The sequence below is a fragment of the Limanda limanda genome, chromosome 12 (assembly GCF_963576545.1).
Source record: "Limanda limanda chromosome 12, fLimLim1.1, whole genome shotgun sequence".
Lineage (NCBI taxonomy): Eukaryota > Metazoa > Chordata > Actinopteri > Pleuronectiformes > Pleuronectidae > Limanda > Limanda limanda.
Window position 1 is genome coordinate 13977118 of NC_083647.1, and position 22355 is coordinate 13999472.

Consider the following 22355-nt stretch of genomic DNA (forward strand, 5'->3'; position numbering starts at 1 on the left):
AACAACATGATGTAGCAAAACTTTCTATCTACAACTTGTTTTTGTTTTGTAAAATGGCTTAAGATTCTGGCTCCTATCTCCTGCTGCTCCTCTACTAACAGTTGCTTGTTGTCATGTCACATTCTCCAAATTATGTTTTATAAAGTAAATATGATGTAATGGATTTCCATACAGTACCCCATGTATGATCACTGTTTTTCCATTATATTTATATATCTTATTTTATTCATGGTTTACATTTATCAGTTATTTTCAAGAGTTGTTTTCTCCTGATTTGTGTGATATAAAGTGAATTCATCCTTCATTTTCTAATTCCTCTTAAATAATTCAATATTTGTTAACATAGAAAAGGAATAAAAAGCATACAATCATTCACATCAGTGTTTATGAAGGAACAGCGACATTCAAATCTACCAGAGGCACCAAATTTGGCCTCAACAGCTACATTTCTTTCCTCTAGTGGAGAATGCCCTTGTACTGCCCTAGCTGTCAAATTTTTCCCACTGGCTTGTTACTCCATATCCTTGTGGAAAGCCCTGGTGTCTCTCACACACACACCTCTAAAACTGACGTGTGTATGTGCCAGAATTCATTGGCTTGTATTTATAGCTCATTCCAAGTCTCCCATCCAAAGTGTTATCACATCAAATTTAGCTGCGGTGTCTCACACACACACACTCTCATCCTCACCAACATGAAGTCTTATGAATGTGATGTGGACAGTGAGGTAGCAGAGGAGATGTTATACATCAAGGTACATTTATTTTCCTTATTCTTGTAATTAAATACATACTGTAAGTGCAAATAGTTAAAGAGTCCGGGGGTCTAGAGAACTACAGAGTATATTTGAACATAGTACAAAGTTGGACAGTTATTCAAACAAGCTAAATATCAACAGATACTCCTTGTCTTCATAGTAGTTGTACAACAGTACCTAAAACATGGGTGTGTGGTGTTCCTTATGGTTATACAAAAGCAAAAATCCTACAATAACCACATCTAAGACGCATACTGTTAAATTATCTTGTGCTTGGAAACACCAAAAAGGAAATCATTTTTGATATTTATATATATTGACGTATACCGAGAGAAGCCCCAAGTGCTAACTCAGAAACATGAAGCTGTATTTAACATCGGCAGCAAAGCGCGCCTGTGGGCATTTAGCTTTTTTTGTGCCAAACCGTACAGGTTGTGGTAAGCACTGCAGAGCAAAAAACGTAGCGTCATTGAAAAACTGCACAAAAAGATATCAAATATTATTTACCCAAGGCTCAACTTCATGCACTTTCTAATAAGCAACACAAAAAAGTCAGTTACTTTTTTTTGTTTTTCGAGGTTGTGTACCTGTCTACCTAGAAATAAGATCATGTGTGTGTGTGACTTTGTGTGTTAGTGTGTAGACTGCTATAGACAGGGTGACGGCTTCTCCAGTGGATGCTTTTAGAGAACACCAAGATGACACAGCACTACGCCCCACAGGTGACGACCAGGCTCTTCTACAGTGAGCGAGCTGCTTGACTCTTGAGCTGGACTGGACTGTCAGCTTCTCGGCGAGACAGTCAGACGGGCCTACTCCTCCTTCCTCTTGGCCCCGGGGATCTTTGCCTGGATCCTGTGCAGGAAAAACAAACTTTAAACCACGTGCCCAGCGAGATATTTACTCTAGATTAAGTTGTGCTTACTCTACTTCAGGGAGTAAAGCGCTTGATGCTTTCTATGGGAGTCTGTAAAGCCCACAAGTCGAGTTTTTACTAAAATTGGCAAAGTCACAGCAGTGGTCAGGACAAAGACTGCAGAGAAATGTTTTGTCATCAGCTGACTCCTCAGACACACAGGCGACTCCACTGTGAGTATTGTGTTAAAGGAGACATTTCATTTCTCATGATTTTTATTTGAGTTTTTACACTGAAAAGGATTTCATGCTCTAATGTTTCTTCACACTCTCCATTGCTGCAGCCCCTCTTTTCAGCCTCTGTCTGAAACGCTTGGTTTGAGCTCCTGTCTCTTGAAGCCCACCCTCCTGATAAAGCCCTGTCTGCTTTGATTGGCCGGCTGGCTTGCTCTGTTGTGATTGGTCAACCGTTTCCAGCTTGTGTAGGAAATGTAAGTCTCTGCTCTCGCTTTAAACCTTGCTTCGTTTTTGGGGGTGTGCAAGACTAACCTCTAAGTGTGCGTTATGCAAACATGGAGTATTGTTATATTGTGACCTCGGGATGATGAAGTTTTAGCCTGACCATTGACGAGCTGTTTGAAGAGCGAGAGGAGCTCCCTTCACTGTTTGCTTTTTAACTTTGCAGATCTTTTACTTTCACAAAAAATGTCTATCCGATATATCAACACTAGGGGAAAGAAAAACTGAAAAAGGCACAAGATGTCTCATTTAACAAGTGCAGCATCTTTGATTGAACTTTAATGCTGTGACACTACTCACACTGGCACAAGAGCAGGTTTATAAAGCTCGGATGCTCATTTCGTTAGCATGGACCATTATGCCTTCAGCCCAAAATGCGTGGGCTGTACACGCACAGTTCGTGGATGCTCCAGGTACATGACAGTGTTTCGCAAGACGCTTTTCAGTCCAGTTGGTGGCGCCACTTGGTTTAGTTGCAATGAAGAGAAGAAGAACAACATGGATGCTTGTTTTGAAGAGTGTTGATTGTGTGAGGAGATCTGCTGGTACCCACATTTGTACACAACTCTAGACTGGTCATAATAAGGAAACAAAATTGGGGGCAAACTCTCGGAGAGATATCGCAGCTATGCTTGGTCGTGATGGGGGGAGTCCTCTTGGTTTACATGGCGGTTCTGGAATGGAATGGAATGTGGGATCTGTTGCGGATGCGTGAAAAGCCAGACTTTTTTTTTTTATCTTGAGCTTTGAACAAAAAGTTTGACAAAAAGAAAAACACTCACTTCCCCACCACAGAGTTGACCTGGGTCCGTATTAGTCCCACATACTGATCAATCTGTGCCTGAAAGCAGAAGGAGAAAAAGAAGTGTGAGAATACTGGACAACATTTTCCAAAGCGTGGTCGACTTCAGCAAATCCCAAAGCTCCTGGATGGACCTACCTGGTGTTTCTCATAGACCACCGGCATGGTGAACATGGAGACCACAGCTGCAGAGGCACAGGGAGAGAGTCACGTTTAAATGTTCTGACCGACATGTGGGAATTTGTTCAAACAAGAACACATTTGTGTCAGCGGATCCCTCAACCGCTGCACTTATCTTAAGTAAACTGGAAAAGTAAACATGCCCAATATTCAAATGTGGTTTTGGTACAGTGATAAGGTCACGTCGCTCCTCTCACACATGCTATAGCAAAGCTCTGTTGTGTGTATTGTGTTCTTAAGTTTATTGAGCTTCTGACACACGAGTCAAAATGGCTAAAGTGCTGGAGGGTGTGTGTGAATGTTGGGAAGTTTGTTGTAGATAAGATTGAGTCGAGATGACCTCACCTAGGATGAGCAGAGTCAGGCCGTTGAAGAGAGCGCCCACGTAGGTCAGCAGCCACATCAGAACAGCAAACTAAAACACACACACAGACACAATGTGTTTTATATAATAATGCAGCTTTTGAGATATTCATGTGTCACCAGATGGTTTTGGGATGTGAGACGAACCTTCAAGGAGTCGACCAGATCTTGCACGAGGAACAGCCTGCGGAGCTCCTTCATGCAGGTGTTGGTGTAGAGCAGGATTTTGTCGGCATATTTACTAATCTGGTCCTGGGATAGAGCGATCTCCAGCTCCAGGTAGCCTCTGGGAACCAGCAACAAAGACAGAAAACGCTGATATTCTGTACATGCGGACACTTCAATGAGATCCGTCAAACAGAATCATTCCCTTACTTGAAAGGATGCCCCTCATCGGTCTTCTGCACGGCCTGCAGCACAGACTTGTAGATCCTGAAGCTGACGGTGGCGGAGAGGGCAGCCAGGGCTAAGTAGGCCCCGACGCTGACCACGCTGAACTGGGTCAGGGAGAAGAGGAGCAGGAGCACGCTGCTGAACACGGCCCCGGACTGCTTCACATTCCTCCAGTAGAGCAGGTCAATAGCTGAGGGGGGGTGAAAGAACAGAACAGAGACAAGGTTAGGACCCACAACCTCACTGACCATGACTTCTTGCTCGCCGACGCGCAGGCCAAGGCATCCATGGCTGTGGATTAGAGTGCTGCTGCGTGCTACACACCACACATTTGGGTCAAATAACTGGAAGCTGTTCACAACCCGATGTCCTCCGAGATCTGCGGCTGTCACGTGATCCTGTTCTAACCCAGCTTCCTAACCTAGCTTTTCATTAGGTTCTGTGGAGTGGTGGAGCTGTGCGGCGGAGTGAAGGTGTCCAGAGTCACAGAGTGTCGTTCACCCTTTTGTATTTATATATGTGTCGAGCGAGTCCCTCAAATTTACATCTGACGTGTGCTTATCGTCAGTGGCACCTGCTCTGGTCACATGCGTATACAAACATACTGTACATACCCACAGGCACGTTAGACGGCCGGTACGACTGGCTGCTTTCACAAGTGGATTAATGATTGACCTCTGCCTCTGTGAAGGTAGCAGTAGAACCAGAGGAACTATCAGCAGGTCACAGATAACGGTTCAAAGTGACCTGGTCAGACGAGCAGCTCTGTGGTCATTGATGCAGGATGACGATGGATCAGAGCAGAGTCTCAATAACGCGGTGAAACAAGATTCCTCCGAGCAGCTGGAATATACGTCCCCTGCAGGCACTTGTGTATCTCGCTGCACCACTTTCCTCCTATTCTCACATGTCTTCTGTGCGTGGTGGGGCCTGTAATTCTAAACCACTTCCATAGATGACATAGGAGTGATAACTGAGGATTAGCCCAGTGTACCATTACAACTCCAGTGGCCGACATGGTCCTCCACTGGCAGTCGTCTGTGTCCGCTGGAAACACGGGCCTGTTTCCATGAGAACTGTCGGAAAAGCTTGTATCGCCTCTGCTGAGCCGGCTGCCTACCCCCCCAACCCCACTGCACCACTCCTCTAGGGTTTACCATCATCTGTTGCTGCCGACACCCCAGAAATCCATCATGTCATGCAGGGGAGCCGAGCAGAAACTGGTACGTTGATGTAAAGTTTTGTGGCGGTGAAGGAGAGAGAAGTCTCCTGGGTGACTTACTCTTCCTCTCAAAGCTGTCTGCCTGCCTGCCTGCTCTAATTTTAGCCGTGGAGCTGTGAGCAGCATAGTGATGACGGCCATCTTTACTCTCCTCTAAAAGGCATCTGTGGATTCCAAAAAGGGAGGTTAAACCTCAGTGGCCAAAGAAGAGTCGTTGTGGCTAAGACGATCTCACTCATGTTAAATGACAGTGTAATATATAAAATTATGTATAATCTCTCTTTTTTCTTTTTTTAACCAGTAACCATAATGACTCACAGTACATATCTTCCTCCGATGCCCTTTAAATCAAACATTCTACTCATTCAGAAACTGGATCCATGTGTCTTTACTGCTGCACATGCACCACTCCCCACAGAAGCCAACAAACTGTTCATGTGGCAGCTGGTTTGAATGGAGATGCTCACACACACACACACACACACATACACACACATACACACACACACACACACACACAGTCAGACAGGTTGCACACACAGCAGCAGAAACATCAGCCACACAGACAGCCCTGCTGGAGACAGACAGACAGACAGACAGACAGGTGTCGGCGGTGCCCCGGTGATGTGCTGCACCGACTGCACGCAGCCTGAAAAGCTCGAGCTAGTGCAGTAGAAGCGTGTACTGACCTGCGGATCCCATGGCTGAACAGGGAAAGAGGCAGCTGCTTTATCCACGGACAAAAGGAGAGCGGTGGAGGGGGAGTCCCCCCCTGCACGGGAGGGGACGGGCCAGAGCCACGCCAGCAAATCAGCACGAGGGGAGGAGGGAGGGGAGGGGGGGGGGGACGTCTGTGGGGTGCGGTTGCCAAAGAACCACATTGCAATCCAGCACACACACACACACTCACACACATGCACCACCATACATACAAACACTCTCTTCTCTTTCTCTCCCTGAGCTCTTTTATGCTCAGGCTTTTAGACATAGACTCTCAAGCAGCAACTAAAATTCAAGTCAGTGCGTCAAAGTAGAAAATCAAAACCAGTGTATTCCTATTGTTTAACGTCTCCATCATTTAACTGCAGCAGCATCAGTGCACCAGTGTAAAACCTCGTTTGAAAAAAAAGGAACAGACTGTAGCCATGTTCTCCTGCTCCATCAGAACGCTTTGGTGGCCAGGCTCAGCCTAGCACCTGCCTGATGCAGTTACCATAGTTACCATGCTCCATTTTCTCCCCACCGCTCGCTGGGAGATGGAGGAAGGGATGGGCCGACAAAAGAAGAAGAAGAAGAGGAGGGAGGGATGAAGGGGGTTGAAGACGGCTCCTTTGGGAATGGTGAGATTCATTTTCTCTGAATCTGGGGAATCAGCGACACATAATGTGTCTCTACACACATGAAGACAGCCACTCCCTTTATTGTGGAGCACAAAAGGACAAAGGCAGGTTTAACATGAGACCTGTCTGTTATCAGGTCTGAGTCAACACATGGAAAACAGGGATAAATAAAAGGGATAAAAAATAACTGATTGTATTAGATCACAAACTTAAATTGTGATGCTGTTTAAGCAGCCAATTTTTTTTAACGACATGACCATAGGGGTGACATTTGTAATAAGGCACCAATTAAACAAAAAACTGTTAAATTTGACAATAGTCATTTTCTAAACATCATAGATAGAATCAGGACACGAACACATCCTGAACCCAATCAGAGCCCATCCAGAGCAGGTCCAAATACTGTTTGTTCTCCTATGACGTTCAGCATGAACACCCCGAGCGAGATCCAGAGCAAACCATCAACTCCAGTGACAATGATATGATTCCTCTCCTACTTTTCTGTAGTGAAACTAGTTTAGCCTGACCTCATTAAATCACTGCAGACGTCCATGTGGCCTCAAACCAGCCGTCAGAGTGAGCAAACATGCACAGGGACTTTAACAGCTGGGATCACACTAAGCGAAAGAAACTTGCTCATTTCCACTTCATCGTGGATATGAATGTCTAATTTATAATTACAGGTATGGTTTTAATTGTTTTAAATTATGTGAGTTTCTTCTTTGCTATTAAGGCATGAATAATTGCCAGATTTTCCAAACAGATACTGTATATATTAGAAAATAACAAATCTAAACATTGGCAGTGATTGGGGCAGGTAACAAAAACAATTTTACTAGTTGTAAAAATGCATCATAAACCTTAAAAGTGAGTTTAAATATTGTCGTTTGTTTATATTTTGAAAAAATATGAACAGTACATCTCTCTACGAACAATTTAAAAGTTTGATTCTGCCACATTACAATGAAACACTGATCTGAGCATCACCTGAAATCTATAAACCTCTGACTAGACGGGTTTTGCAGCGGCCATATAATATTTATCTATTTATCTGTGAGGCTTTGTGACACTATAACATCATTCTACTGATTTAGAAATTCACTTAATTGATGAACAGACTACAGAGCAGAGCATAGAGATTTTTATATAAAACCTGCTGGCTGCTATGTGTCATACTGATTCCTAAAAATGTGATTACAAGCACGCCTCATTTCTGGACATCTCTGCCCCGTCATTGATAACTCCAGAGGAATTTGGTGGCAGTGAGTCAGTTCTGTGCATGTGAAATGAGAATGACTAAACAAAAATGCCTACAGCTTCAGGGTGGTGTAGAAAAAAAGTGCAAACAGTGAATGTGCTCAGTGTCATCCGGCCCTGTCCTGACTGTCTCAGCTTTAAATGATGCGTTCCTAATGTCATGGACAGATAAATCATCACATTACACAGTCTTAGGCCAGATGAAGTACATAATGACTCAGTGAACTAATGACAAATCTTGGTTTCTTATTAGTCATTGTCAGTGACTGCTGAGCTACAGAGTCTCTGCTGGGACACAATAAATGGACCAATCTATCCCACTTTTCCTGCTTCAAACTTAAGAAGACGGCTGATAATAAACCACAACCAGTGTGGAGGAAGGGACGCCATTTTCTCGCTTGGGCACTTCTCCGAGCCCTCGGTGCTCTAGAAACACACAGACGGAGGAGACTCTTCTCGCGGCCCAGTCTCTGCAAGGTGCTCTGGCAGCCGAGGAGATGGGGCTGATGTAATCAGAATGGGTGTGCCCTTGTTACCATGGAGAGAGAGTGTCAGTGCCGTCCGGATGCTGCGACTGCCTCATTACACAAAAGCAGAGCATACGCCATATAAAATCAGCTCGGCTGCAAATGTGGGGAGGGCGATAACAATGACACGCCTTAGTCCACAACACTGGCGTCCATGTTAACATGCAGCCAAAACAGATGGCGCTCAGCAAGCTGGTGTGTATCAGCTTATTTTCCAAAACAGCCCCCAGCGTCTCTCACCTCTTTGTTTTTCTCAGACACACACACATGCAGCGGAAAGGATCTGTCATCAGGGCGTGTCTATGTGATAGGAGGAGCAGGTACACACTGCTGTTAGATGCTCCTGCACTTGACAATTACAATTATATAACAAATGAAAAAAAACACACACATACACAAGACAACGAACCTAATAGTTTCATGAACATGTAACCCACATGCAGGATAGATAACGGTGCATCTCTCACAGCCACAACACACACACAGACAATAAATGAGTGAGATCAACACAGTAAACACGTCAGTACCCTGGCCCTTCCAGCCGCTCCAGGAGCTCTCCTTCTTGGTCACGTCTGCAGTGGCCTGCATGCTGGTGATCGCTTATGTCCCTGCTCTCTCTTGTCTGTCTGTCTGTGGTCTCCGTGTTCTTCTTCGTGTCCCTCTCCCTGTAGCACCGTCTCACTCACTCATCCCAGATAGGCATGAATGGTCGAAAAAGGGACGCGGGAGAGAGGCTGGGATGACAGAGCGGGAGCGAGGGAGGGAGGGAGGAAGAAAAAAGGTTTCCAAGGTGCTGCCGGCACGCGGAGCACGCAGACTGATGCTGTGGCGCTGGGTGGAACAGAAAGAGCGGATGGGGGGAGAAAGTGCGTATATATGTCTGTGTGTGCGTGTGTGTGTGTGTGCTGGGGGAGGAGGATGGGGAGTCAGAACGTAAACACCACACCACAGTCGCCGCTGCAGCAAACCATCCGTGCAATGATTGCGCCCAGGGGGGAATCAGAGGGTGGGGGGTTATTGTCGGAGGATAAGCTTTTTTCATGAAAGGGAAGGTCCACTAACTTTCACAATAACAGCCCTTACAGAGCCTCAGACATGACTGGGGATAGTGGGGGTCCAAGTGGTGGGAGGGTTGTCCCACACATGCTGTGATGAGACACCGAAGCAGGAGGATGCATTGTCATATTTTATCTAACATTCTGAGCTGACGTTCTGTGCAGCCTGTTAGTGTATTTGGTGTAATGAGTAATACAGGTTACGTGACACGTGACATAATATCATCTTTAAAAAGTCTGACATCATTTTTCCATAGCTGTGTTTTCTGGAGGCTGAACGTTGCCTGACTTGAGACCATGTTGCTAAGGAAAAGCATGGCAAGCATCCAGCTCTGTTGTTTTTTAAATTATTTTTATTTTTTAGATGCAAGGTTGTAGCCAGAGATTCAAATAGCAATTTCCACTATGAGCACGGGTAAATGAGGAGGCAAAGTGCCGGGGCTTTAATAATTCATCTGGAGAGACACAATGTATTACAGCACAATGCTGCTCGTTTAGTGCCTCCTGGATGTGTTTGTGCTTTATGATTTCCCCCCTAGAATATATTTGTGATGCAAATGGGGCATTAAAAAGAAGACAAGAGTGATGAAGGATGATCACAAGCTAATGGCAAAAAGGAAACAGCACAGTCACTGTGGTGTCAGCACTGAGCCGGATATAATTCCTGTATAGATCGGGGGGGATAACGTCATTGTTCAGTCCGTCTGGTCCCCCCCCCCCCCCCACAGACTGCCACACCTCACACCTTCTGCTCGGTGCAGACTTCACAGGCCTAAATGCCAAAACCAACCATGAGGACAGAAAGAAACCTCTCTGAACCATACTGAACATGCTCCCCATCACTGTTGCTATGGCAACTGGCATGGAAGTGCACAGGCAGTGGAAAACAATATCTGCCAGTGTTCAATTGGAACCGCAATGACAAAGGTGCCCTGCGCCATCTAGTGGTGAAGAAAGAGTACATGTGACCTGCTTTTTGGCATTTCGAGAACCTTCTCACACGTAAACAAAACAAGAGGTTTCATAATAAATCATGACAGCTTGTAAAATTGTACAGTTTACATCTATAACTATGAGTCTGACCAGGGGTCATCAATAGCAAGTGTTGGGCAACATACACCACAGAGGAACCAATGTAAACAACATGTATGTACACACATGTCATTTCTTTACATCCTGTGTTTCTGTATAATAATAATAAGACGATATAGCCTTCAAATCCCCTATGTAAGAGCGTGTCCCAATTCTAAAGTCATGAGATTATGTAAACCCACTGCTTAAGGTCAGAGAGACCAGACAACAGAAGCTAAAATACCTATGGCAGCATTGGTGCATTAACTCCAACCGACGGCTAATCCGTCTGATCTAATTACAGAATGATAACAAGTGATGTAAGATGTCAGATGTCAAGAAGCTGAACAAGCTTTCCTGACAAAATATCAGCAATTTTATAGTTTGTGCTGCTTCCACTAAAAGCAGAAAGTAATGTTTGGGTTGGACAGATAAGCTGTTGGTTCTCAGACATCATGCTTTGCCAAACATGTGAATCAATGCATCCTCAATCCAATTTCTTTTTCCTGTAACATACCACCAGGGGGAAGCAGACCTCAGCAAGGCACAACACAAGCACTTCACTTCCTCCACGTAAACACTTAGAAGTGGAATATCCTCGCTCTCTCTCTCTCTCTTCTCTCTCTTCTCTCTTCTCTCTCTCGCTCTCTTAGCAATCCTTTTAACTTTCACGGCCTTGTCAACACAACAGCACAACAGCACAACATGCAGGTAGATCCCAGGCAGGAAATAACACAAGTAGCACGTTAGTAATTTGCTGTCAATCATCTCTTGATATTGTTTTTCTGATGGGTCAGGTTTCAAACACAAATACACATGCGGTACCTTTTCCACTTGGGGATGACGACACATCGGCAGACACAATGCTACCTGCTCCTTAAACTGACCACACTAATTCTGGAAAAGCCACAACTCATGATGGCTGCCGATAAGCAGAGATGAAACCGCTGCAACGATGAAGAGATCACAGACATGATTTCTGATGCCCTGATGTTTTCACAAAAATGCAGTAGCAATGTTTTTTCATATATTTTTGGCTTGAAAATAACTTTGTATCCCTCAGAAAAGGGTTCTGGGGGAAAGAGAGTGATAAGATTTATAGAACTAACCTTTTTGTTTGTTAAAACGAACTGGAAACACTGATGCCCCAGGTTTTTCTTGGTCTTCTTTCCCTTCAGTGGTGTGCCTGTGCATGTTGTCCTGAAGGGGCTTCTCCAGTCGCACCTCTGGGGGCACGGCGGCAGTGGGGGGCTTGGGCTTGCTGGAGCGATCCTCCTCTGTTTTCACTTGGGTCTTGACCTTTTCTGTGACCAGGGACGGTGCTGGCACGGCCTCAGCGGCGCTGCGGGGAGGGACGGTGCTGGGAACTAGGGGAGAGGCAGGGTTCACACCCAGTTTGGGGCCACTGACGCCCTGCTCTCTCTTCGGGCTCTCCTCTGACGCAGACTCAATGAAGAGGTCACTGTCGAGCTCTGCCTCTCTCTCCTCTCTCAGAATGCTGTAGGCTGTGGGTGGAGCGTGGTTGCCTGCCAGGCCGAAACCACCCTTGGCGACCGGGGGATTGTCAAAGGGGTTGTTAGGCTGGCTGAAAGCACCCTTGCTTTTAGGTAGCTGGGCAAATGGGTTACTACTGGCCTTGGGAGGCTCCTCAGACACCAGCTCGATCTCTGAGTCTCCAGACTCGGCACTGCTGCCATCAGGCTCCCTGTTGCCAGCCTTTATGCCGGAGCTGCTTTTGGAAGCTGCAGGCTTCACTGTGTCAGCCTTGAACATGTCATGGGAAGAGAATTCCTTTTCTGTTCACAGACAACGGCAGAGAAAAGTGGATGTTAGTCTTCATTCACATTACAAATCCAGACATATGTCTAGAATTAACACAACCTTCCTCTTACAAATAAAGTTGACTTCATCAGTAGTAAAAAGCATCTTCGCTCAATTCAGGACACTGAAAACCGGTTTTCTTCAGTTTATATTCTGTATAACTATTAGCACATGGTGGCTTATGTCAGCCATTGTAGTGAGTTAGAGTCATTTTTGTATAACTGTCATTTCTGAGGATTTCAAACATAACTCCTGCTTCTATATCTGACCGCATGACAGTGCATTATGTATGTATGTGTGTGTGTGTGTGTGTGTGTGTGTGTGTGTGTGTGTGTGTGTGTGTGTGTGTGTGTGTGTGTGTGTGTGTGTGTGTGTGTGCATGCGTATGTGTGGGCAAGTCAAAGTATTACTCATGTGACCGGAACTCCATCTGCTTTGATAGTCAAATTATGGGGACTTGTCTTCCTTATGTGGACAAAAAGCAAGTCTCTAGTATCATTACCTTTTTAAGACATTTGATTGGTTAAGGTTTAGGTTAAGACAAGGGTAGTTTAGGTAAGTAGTAGCTGTGGTTAAGGTTATAGTTAAGGTTTGTGTGTGTGTGTGTGTTGTGTGCGTGCGTGTGTGCGTGCGTGTGTGCGTGCGTGTGTGTTTGCACTTTGCCTACGTGTTGGTGAAGCATTGGGAGTAGAAGCAGGGCTGTCGTCCTCTGGCTCTGACAGGGTGACAGTGGGAACCCCCTGCAAGCCCACACTCAGGACGTTTTCACGCTCGGACACACTGACTGCAGGAGGACGCTGCTGTGGCTCGGCCGGAGGGTGGGACTCAGTCAGGGTGATCTTCACTGGGCTGGCTGTCTGGGGGGTGCCGCCTAGGTTTCGGTAGGAGCGGTAATCTGAGACCTCTTCATCAGAGGGCTCCTCCACGTACGGGAAAGAGTGAGAGCCCAGCGCTGGACCTAGTTTCTCCTCTTCCTCTTCTTCCTCTTCATCCTCTTCATCCTCTTCATCCTCTTCATTCTCTTCATCTCTTCCTCGGTAGTTGTCCATGTAGCTTCCCAGCAAGTCACGGCTAGGCAGGCTTGGGTCCACCAGGCTGGGCGGAGGCACCTTGTGCTGCTCATGGCGCTCGTCTCCGTGGCTGATGTCCATGTAGTTGTAGGATTCGGTCTTATCCGAGCCCATCAGAGAATTTGGAAAGTCATCAACCAGGTCAGAGGTCATCTTGGTGTTGGAGCTGAAGCTGTAGTTGTCGCTGGAGAAGTCATTCAGGGCAGAGGAGCCGGTGGAGGACTTGGACGGCTTCAAGTCTTCTGACAGGTAAGAGGACTCCCGGCTCGACGTGAAGCTCTGATTGGACAGCAGGGACGTGTAGACATCACCGTCATCGTTCATAGGCTTCCTGAACAGGCCAGACATGGGGTCATCTGCAAAACGGAGGGAAAGATGTGACACTTGGTGAGAATAGGCACAAAAGACGATGGCAGCACCCTGCGTCACGCGATCAAATCAGATCAGCCTGTGCCTGAGCAGTTTGATTAATGAAAACAAGGCGATGTCTGAGCTGGCGCTGCTGCCAGGGCGAGGGGCTGTGGCACTGAGAGCAGCACAGACAGGCTGGGTGCCCGGCTGTGCAGATCAGTGAGGCAGCAGTAACAGAGGGTACTTGTACCCGCTGTGGGACAAAGGAGGATTGTTTAGACCCCGAAAAATTCACAGTGCCACAACCAGCGTCTGTTCTGAATCAGGCAGACAAAGAGCTGCCTGCAGTCACATCAGTAATCCTGCATCTCCCCTGACAATTCACATGCAACATGTCACAGATGAAGAATTTAGTTTATGAACAAGCTGCTCGAAACTCTAAATGGTTTATGCTCAGCTAGGCTAGGCTAACAAAACTGTTCAATGATACATGTATAGAATACATATTTTATAACACTGCGTATTAACTGCATGCTGGCACTCACACACACACAAAACTAAAATAATAATAATAATTACACTCAAACAGTGTAAATGGCTTTTAAAATATACATTTGAGAACTAAAACTCTGCTATGAAATATCACTCCACATCTCACTGAATTATTTGTTAGTGCTGCAGAGACACAGTGAAGCTGCTCACATTACACATGACTTGCAAAACAGGAAGACGCTGTGATAGGAATGTTATTTTAAGCCATCAGGTCAGAAGTCAAGGTCAAGTGAAGAATTCAATCTTGTTGACTTTTCTTTTCATGCTTTAAAAAAAAAAACCTCTTCAAGTTCTTCCATAAAATAAACAACTATAACACCCACACACAAACACACGCTGTCTGAGATCTGATATATGTTGACATATCTGTTGTGCTGTGTACAAGTCAGAGTTCACACTTCCACAAACTAAGCTCCTCCTCCTTCTCTCCTTCCCAGCTTCTCCCAGGGCAGTGGTGCTGCTATAAATAGTTCAGGTCCAGCTGCTGGACTGGATATGGGGGTGAGATTTTTAAAATAGCAGCCTGGGGGTTAGCTCTGGAGGATGCAGACTGACAGAACATCCAACAGGTCAGGACGTCCCGTCCCTCCCTTCGCTTCCTCTAAAAGGTCCCACCACCCTTTCCTCCTGCTGTCCTTCCTGCTGCTGCACCCTCAGTCATTAACAATACATCATACTGCAGTACAATCACAGCACGGCTGACTGGGTCACAGGAGGAGGAGTGACGTGACATGGAGGAAAAGCAAGGCCCAAAATGCTCTTGAGCTTTCGGTGAACTCATATTCAATGTAGGATAACATATATTGGATCAGTCTATGGTTCCAATGCAAAATAGATGGGCAGCTGTTGAATTGCAGTTCAGTGACACGAGTGCCATTGATGTGCTGCTAAAGCAAACCGCTGTATAATCCTCTTAGAGTACTACCATCGCCTAGGTCCTGTCAGCCATCACCCTGGCAACACCATCATAATCTAACACTGATTCACTGCACAAATACCTACTGTGCAGATGTGGGAAGCACTCAGAGCCACTACAAACTGTGAACAGAGTTGATCTCTGGCAGCACACCCCCTCTACGTGACAACACGGATAAACTCACCAGCCGCAGCATAAGGCCTCAATTAACAGGCCGGGGTGTTTGACGTTAACAGCCACAATGAAGCTGCTGAGATGATCGACAAAGTTGTTGAGGTTGAGGGAATTGTGTATGTGCTGATAAGGCATTGCACCCAGCTGCTGGGGGAAAAAAAACATAAACCCCACCGGGCGGAAGCAAACGCTTTGCTGTGCTGGGATGAGATTGGACGTGACAACAGAGGATTTCTCCCCTCAAAATGTAGGCACAGAACATAATCATGTCAGTGAAAGTATGATGCAGTTAAATAAATAAGTCCCGGAGGATGTACTACAAAGGGAGCAGTCCCTTTTGTTGTCCTCTGTACAGCCACTGTGGCCCTGAAACTAATGCAGCCTGACAATCTGTGCTGTGTGGAGGCATGGGCTCCTAATTGCCAGGCCAAAGACAAAAACATGTGAAAGGAGTCGAAGTTGCAAACTGAATTCATCACAACTTCAAATTAAGAGCTTGTGGTGTTTCTCAGTGTAGCAGCGCTTTGCCCCTGTAGACACTAACTGAGCCACAGCAGCTATTCAGGGTGGAATAAAGTAAACTACGATGGAGAGCACATACATCCACCAACCCCCAACCATCCCTTCATGAAACCACATTCAAATTCACTTGATCTAGATTTTATCTTTGGATTTGCACCAAATTGCCCTCACTCATAAATATCAACTCCCTTAACATGTCTGATTTTATCAAGATCCATGAATTATTTTCTGAGAAATCAGCGAAAAATGTTGGAAAATGTCATGTGGCCGATGTTATAAACTAAAATCATTAATATAAAAAGGGGTTTAAACTTGATTTAGATGATAGAGAAAGAAAGTTTCACAAACAGTTATATCTCATAGTCATTCTGAGACAGACAAAGCTCCGCTGGATCATCATTCCATTACATAAACAAACTGCACTGACTTTTAAAGTCTGTGTGTTGTCCCAGAGAAGCTATACAGCAGCTACAGCACTGTATCAGACACACGACACCATCCATGACTCTATGACTCTATGAATGCTAACTGTGGTGTTACCTTTCAGGAGCTCTCTTTCACGCCATGACCTTGTGAAAACCAATCCATCAAGATGCTCACTGCCCTCCTCTTTCAGTGTCATATGTGCCTTTGACCTTCAATAACAAGCTGTAGCTTTATTCTTTTAGGAATATATTCATTCTTTGTGCAATACTTTGGCTTGACATGCAGTATTTATTTATTTTTTTCCTTGTCATTTGATGTTCAATTCATTTGACATATTTCCTGTGAATACATTATTTGATACTAGTATAGAGACACACACGTATTATGCTGAAAAGGGTATTTTCTCCTTTGGTTATTTATACCACAAGTTGCTGTATTATTAAATACCTTCTGGGGAATAAGTCAAATGTTTGGCACGACACAAAGAATAAAGCTCAGTAACAACAGCAATTTGATCATTGATGTATTACTTTTGTTTTGTTTTATTTTATGGTGAAATTTGCAGCAGCTTGACTCCTGAACATAAGTAGCACAGCCGCAAACTAAAGCTACTTTTCAATGTGGAAACTGAAACAAATTTCAGTGCATTATCATATATATGCTTTATATAAACAGCCCCATGTATGTGGTATCTGCCATAGAAGTTCTAAGAAATCAATATGATACTAACAATAATTTACTTTACTTTTTCTATTTGTCTTTACAACAGAGCTGAGCCACAGGATAACTCCACTTGGAGTTGGTACAATTCAAAAAACCTATAGTAAGTCTCTTTCATTTTGTCACAGTTTGAAGACCCACTTCAAGTCTTAATGGTCTCTTGCTTTAAACGCTTTGCTTATGACGTAGTTGTTCATTGCACATTGATTACAATATCCTTGGCTCCACAAATGCACAAATACAAGTCGTTAACTATCCCACTTTAATAACAGTAAAGAAGAGGAAAATGGAGCGAACAAAGACGGTCTATATACCGAGAGCTGAGGTACACCTAAACCACAAGCAGGGGTCGATAGGAGAACAGCTGTGCTGAGGGATTCAGCTGCTCGGAGCTGCATTGATCCAAGACAATGAGGACATACAATTACGGTAAGAATCGTCAGTGTATCCACCATTCTTTAAAAAGAAATCGCTGAAGGCCGCAGAGCACAAGTGTTGTTGTCCCAGTGGCTTTTGTAAAGGTAAATCAATTTTGAGACGGTTTTAAGAAAAGCTAATCTCTCCTTATTCAGATTCTGCAGCTGTGGTTTGTACAGTACCTGTCTTCCACTGTATTGATCGTGTTTTTCTTGCTCAGATGGAGCTTTATGGATGAATGGAGATGGAGAGGATGTGGGAGGATCCAGACTGAGTGTCTGCACGCTGTCTACTTTGGGTCAAAGCTGTCAATTTGGTGTAACTTTAGATTGGCATTTTCACTTTCATTGTTCAGACAGGATTTGGGCCTTAGGAGTAAAGATGCAAGCAGGAAGGCGTTGATGCACAGAACACAACAACCTACACAAAAGATAGAGATATAAACCACACTGTTTGTAAGTGCCTTTCCTGATAGTAGCTCTAATCCCATGAGCAGTTTTGCAATAGTCTGCTTGGGGATTACTAAATGCCCACAGGCGAGAGAGCCGGACAGAGGCAGTGAGATCATAAACAGGACATATCACATTTCACATGCAGGCTTTTTAATTGTTCTTAGGGCTGAACACAGGGGGACAGACGGACATGTGAAATTATGATGTAATGCTATGATGATAGAAGTAATGCAGAGTTACAGTCCCCATGCAGCGGAGCCGTTTGGGCTCAGCTTTTATCTTTTATCCTTCAACATTAGCTAATTGGTTCCAAGGACGGATGAAGATGAATGAGACTGTAAATCAGGCAGGTGCATGGAGATGAGCGCTTGGGCCCAAAACCTTCTGGAGGAGCAGACACATTAGTATCTTTACGTATTTATATAAGACGCTGGATGCGACAGGTAGTGAACCTGCCCGAGGACGTCTGCCTTTGTCGGAGGAAGACTATGAACAGAAAGTATCGTGGAAGGAGGGACAGTTCTTTTTGTTTCCAGTTTCCCCCCCCCCCGACAGCCTGGTCATTTGAACTATCAGGCCTTCTCATCCCAGCTCTGCCTCTCTGGCCATTAAGCTGCCCCCCTTCTCTCCCTCCTCCTCGTCCTCCACTGTATTATCTTGCATCTTTATCATCTCGTCTGAAAGGACCTAGCACCGACAGCCTGCGCCCCCCCCCCCCCCACCCTAGGGAACAGGAGCAGAGCTCTCACCAGCTAAAGGCACAAATGCACTGCGCCTGCTTATGAAGTCCAGCGGAGTCCACTAAGTGCTTTTCTCTATCTGAAGGATGGGGAAAAGACTAAGCCAGACAATCGCTGTCTCATCCTTGTTGCCGATGACGCGCTGAAATGGAGAAAGACTCGAGTCTAATCCACCTACCGGCGAACGGGATTGTGGGGAAAAGGTTGCTTGTGACTGATGGACTTTTTTCTAGGTATGATAATGTGACCGTTACAAAAGATCATGAGCTGAAGGATGTCATAATGTGGTGTCTCTTCTGTTTCTGCACAGAATGCACTTAGTTGCTTTCTTATACGGCAGATAGCAGGGGAGAGCTTCTACCTCTGAGGAAAACAACCTCTTCTGTGGGGTTTTCACAGCACATCAGACGCAGCAGCATCTTCCACAACTCTCTCTCTCCCTCTCTATCTCGCCTCTTGAAGTCTTCACAGAGTGGGGAACTTCTGAGAATTTAAAGAGGCTCTACTGTACTGTGCTGTCCAATCAGAGGCTCGACGTTCTGCCCTGTGGTGATTGAATAACGCTGAAATCAGCATCTATCGGGGTCCTGTGGGTAGATTACTGTTGTGAACGAGATTTAGGAGAGGCACATATCGATTACTTAAGAGAGGCAATTCTAGACGTCTTAAGAAGATAGTTTTTCACCGTTCGAAACTTCTTCTTTCTCTTACCTCAGCAAAATAAACTTTGACTTTTCTTCTATGAGTCTCCACAGGGAAAGCAGAGAAGGACAGTGTGTTACAGAGAGGAGGGGTTGTTAGTGAATGTGTTTGACACAGATCAGAAGAGACTACAAGACGTCTGGTCAAGAGGAGGACGTCCACTCTGGGCTGAAAGATGTGATGAGATCTGCACCGTTCCCACCAAGAATAAAAGTGCCAGAAGGATTTATATCACAGCTATGCAGTGAGAGCCGCGGCTATTCTTTCCTCCTTTAGAAATAAAAACATCGTCTGTGTGTGCGTGTTTGTCTGTGTGTACCTGAGCTAGTGTGGAACTCTATTGTGAAGGTGGACAATGTGCTTTGTTTACTTTTTCTAAAGAGTACAAACACTGATTAGCCAGTTATTAATTCACATATAATTTATGCACAGGCTGCTTCAAGGGGATAAATCTTAGTTTTCATATGTTATGTAAATATTTCAATGGCTTTCATCCCCATTGCAACACGTTAAGCTCCGGATGTGTCGCTTCTGCTTTAATGTCAAAATCTGCATCTCAGAGGATTGGTGTATTATATGTGTTCAATAATGCTCTTGTGCTTTAACGTGTTTAAAAATACGTGTTTTTTCTTTATTGTTTTCAGTCTATACGGCTAAACGAAAGTGGCCTGACGAGCAAAGAGAGGAAACTAGGTGTCGTTTTTTTTTCTTTCCTTTTTTCTAACATTATCTAATGAATATTTCAGTGAATTCGTGAATGAAAGTGCACGGCTCCAGTTTTGCTCGCCAAGCGAATAGTGAGGCCTGTTTCTTCAGGATTAAAAATAGCAACATGAGCCGAGCCGTGCCGAGGAGGGTGAGGGACTCAGAACTGAGGTCTGCGTGATGTTCCCACCAAAACACATGCCCCCCCAGCATCCACTAATATATAAATATCTTCATCAGAAGCTCCCCAAAACAGGGATACAGGAATTTCACATCATGCAGGCTGCTTCCTACTTCAAGACTAAAACTAAATCTGTTTGCCGAAACGTGTCTCTAGTGATAAAAGTGCAGGATTAAGTTATTTTTTAATCCACTCGCTGGCTATGAAAGCAACAGGGGGTTTAGGTCTTTAATCTATTGATGATCCCCTTACACCATCATACCAAAAGTACAAGTTTTCTAATAGATACAGGCACGAATGGGGGGTGGAGCAGCAGATATAGTGAACGACATAGGCCACTGAAGTTTCAACAGGCTCCTGCATATCATCTGGAACCACCGTACAGACTCTAATCTCATCAGCCTGAACTGGGAAAGCTAAATAAATAATTCTCCCCATCTAGTTTTCATTAATAGAAATATAACAAAGGTTTATTTTCAATAGATCTAACCTTAAGCATTGTGTACGCACAGTGAGGAGGTGGAGGATATGACATATGATGCATCTACCTCAGATTTGTGTTTGGCCATATCTCCCAGCCCTATGGCGTCACGTATGACACGGTTTGAGGCTAAAACAAGTAACCAAGATGCTGACATCATTCCCTTCAGTCACGCTGGACCATATATGGCAAAAATCATATAGATCAGTCGATAATAATCACAATAAATGTCACATTAGTATTTCTGTGAAGTTTAAAGACTGATTCATCCTCCTGAGCGAAGGTACAGGTTTGAACTCTTCTTTCTGGACCCTGTTGCCAAACAGCGAAACGTTTTACAAATCTGAGGAAGAACAATAATGTGTCAAATCTCCTCACTGTGCCATCTATGGATACATATTGATCTTTTGTTATTGATGAACATTACATTGCTATATTTCTTGTTGTTGTTTTGTTGCCCGGCCCTTCCCTCCAGCACCAGTGTGGTCGCAGGTGTTTCACCGTCCCTCCTATGGAAGTTACTCGCCCGACATCTTGGCTCCCGTGTTTCCAAACGCAGAAGTTATGACGGCTCGTCTGTCTCTGAACCCGAACCCCTCCGACACAACCAATCGGTCAATAACGAGTCATTAACTGCGACTTTTACCTGTGGATGCAGTCTCCATAGCAACGGGAGGCCTGTTCCCGTAGTCCTGGTGACGGGGATGGAATCGTTGCGCCGGGTCGTCGGTCGCCCTCGCCCCCCCGCGGAGCTCGTCGAACCGGGTCGCCGTGTCCCCGAACGGGTCGGTCCTCTCACGGTCGTCCCCGAACCACTTCCCCTCCGGACCTGGCTCCTCACCGGGCTGAGCGGACATGCTGCCCCTGGTTCGTCTGTCGGACTAAATAAACACGAGCCGCTGAGCTCCTTCCCTCTTCCTCGTCGCCTCCTCCTCCTCCTCTTCTTCTTCTACCGGACTGGTAATGAGAGTCCGCGCTGTGATGGGTGACGGAGACAGACACACACACACAGTCTCTCACGCAATGCAGCTCCCGGATGTCCCTTGTAGCCGCCGTGGACGCGGAGGCGGTGCGTTGCGGTGTCGTCGGTGATCCGGCGGGTCGGTGGCGGAGCAGTGAGCTTTATTGTTTTAGTTCACTGCTCCGGCGGCGGTGACGTCACGGTGTCCGTCGGCACTTTATTTGGGGCAGAGTCAGACGCCGGAGAGATTCTGTCTCCTCGCAACAAACCAGCAGATACCGACTGGGAGAGATCTGCTGGATTCAACTTCAAGGAAGCAGAGAAATCAGAGAACACATGTTAATCAGTGGAATCATGCGCTGTGGTCGATCGGCGTGGTTCAATTAGAGCCATTTCTATCTCAGTCATACGAGTGGAAAAGTGTTTCTGTTTGTCGTTTTTAATTTTTTTTTATTAATGTGTGACTTCTAAAATAAACCACATTTGATTTATTTCTCTGTGATCCTCTGGTGAATCACCCGGCCGCGTGGCGCCCTCTTGCGGCACCTTCACAGCACGACCAAGTCCGCCAAAGTTCCAAGATGGCTACCCCTAGCAACCAGACTCCCCTGCCTGGCAACACACTGATAACAAACACTGCAGCGCACCGATGGGCCCGAGACAGAGTTTGTTTTTAGAAGCAGGGGAGTCGTTTCATCCGGAGGGAAATGGTGTCCATCTTATTTCAATGTCACCGTTCTCATTTACGTTAATACGGATTTTTCTTGGCACCTCATTGACGTGAGCTCACAGGTAAAGTATCTGCGCCCTGTGCTGCTAGATA

At 45.4% G+C, this 22355-nt stretch overlaps 1 protein-coding gene across 3 annotated transcripts; it reads right to left on the reverse strand.

The window, feature by feature from the left end:
* Positions 1–742: 742 nt before the first annotated feature.
* Positions 743–21623, reverse strand: rtn1a (reticulon 1a). 3 transcript variants are annotated; one of them, XM_061082717.1, is made up of 9 exons: positions 21218–21623; positions 12830–13588; positions 11451–12137; positions 3852–4059; positions 3624–3762; positions 3459–3528; positions 3072–3118; positions 2914–2972; positions 743–1612 (listed from the first exon to the last, which is right to left on the reverse strand). In XM_061082717.1, the coding sequence occupies exons 1-9, from the start codon at positions 21426–21428 to the stop codon at positions 1570–1572; spliced, it is 2223 nt and encodes a 740-aa protein (XP_060938700.1). In that variant the 5' UTR covers positions 21429–21623; the 3' UTR covers positions 743–1569. The 3 variants fall into 3 exon arrangements, with proteins under 3 accessions (XP_060938700.1, XP_060938701.1, XP_060938702.1); XM_061082718.1 differs by lacking the exons at positions 11451–12137; positions 12830–13588; positions 21218–21623 and adding an exon at positions 5781–5837; XM_061082719.1 differs by lacking the exons at positions 11451–12137; positions 12830–13588; positions 21218–21623 and adding an exon at positions 4194–4436.
* Between the last annotated feature and the right edge of the window lie 732 nt (positions 21624–22355).

What these genes read in the sequence shown, in the direction of transcription:
- rtn1a (XM_061082717.1), bottom strand. Translation starts at nt 21,428, where the DNA reads ATGTCCGCTCAGCCCGGTGAGGAGCCAGGTCCGGAGGGGAAGTGGTTC. An exon ending in TCGTTTTAACAAACAAAAAG is followed by an intron (nt 4,060 to 11,450) that starts GTTAGTTCTATA and finishes ACCCCCCCTCAG; the next exon opens with CTATTGACCTGCTCTACTGG. An exon ending in CCTGACTCTGCTCATCCTAG is followed by an intron (nt 3,119 to 3,458) that starts GTGAGGTCATCT and finishes GTGCCTCTGCAG; the next exon opens with CTGTGGTCTCCATGTTCACC.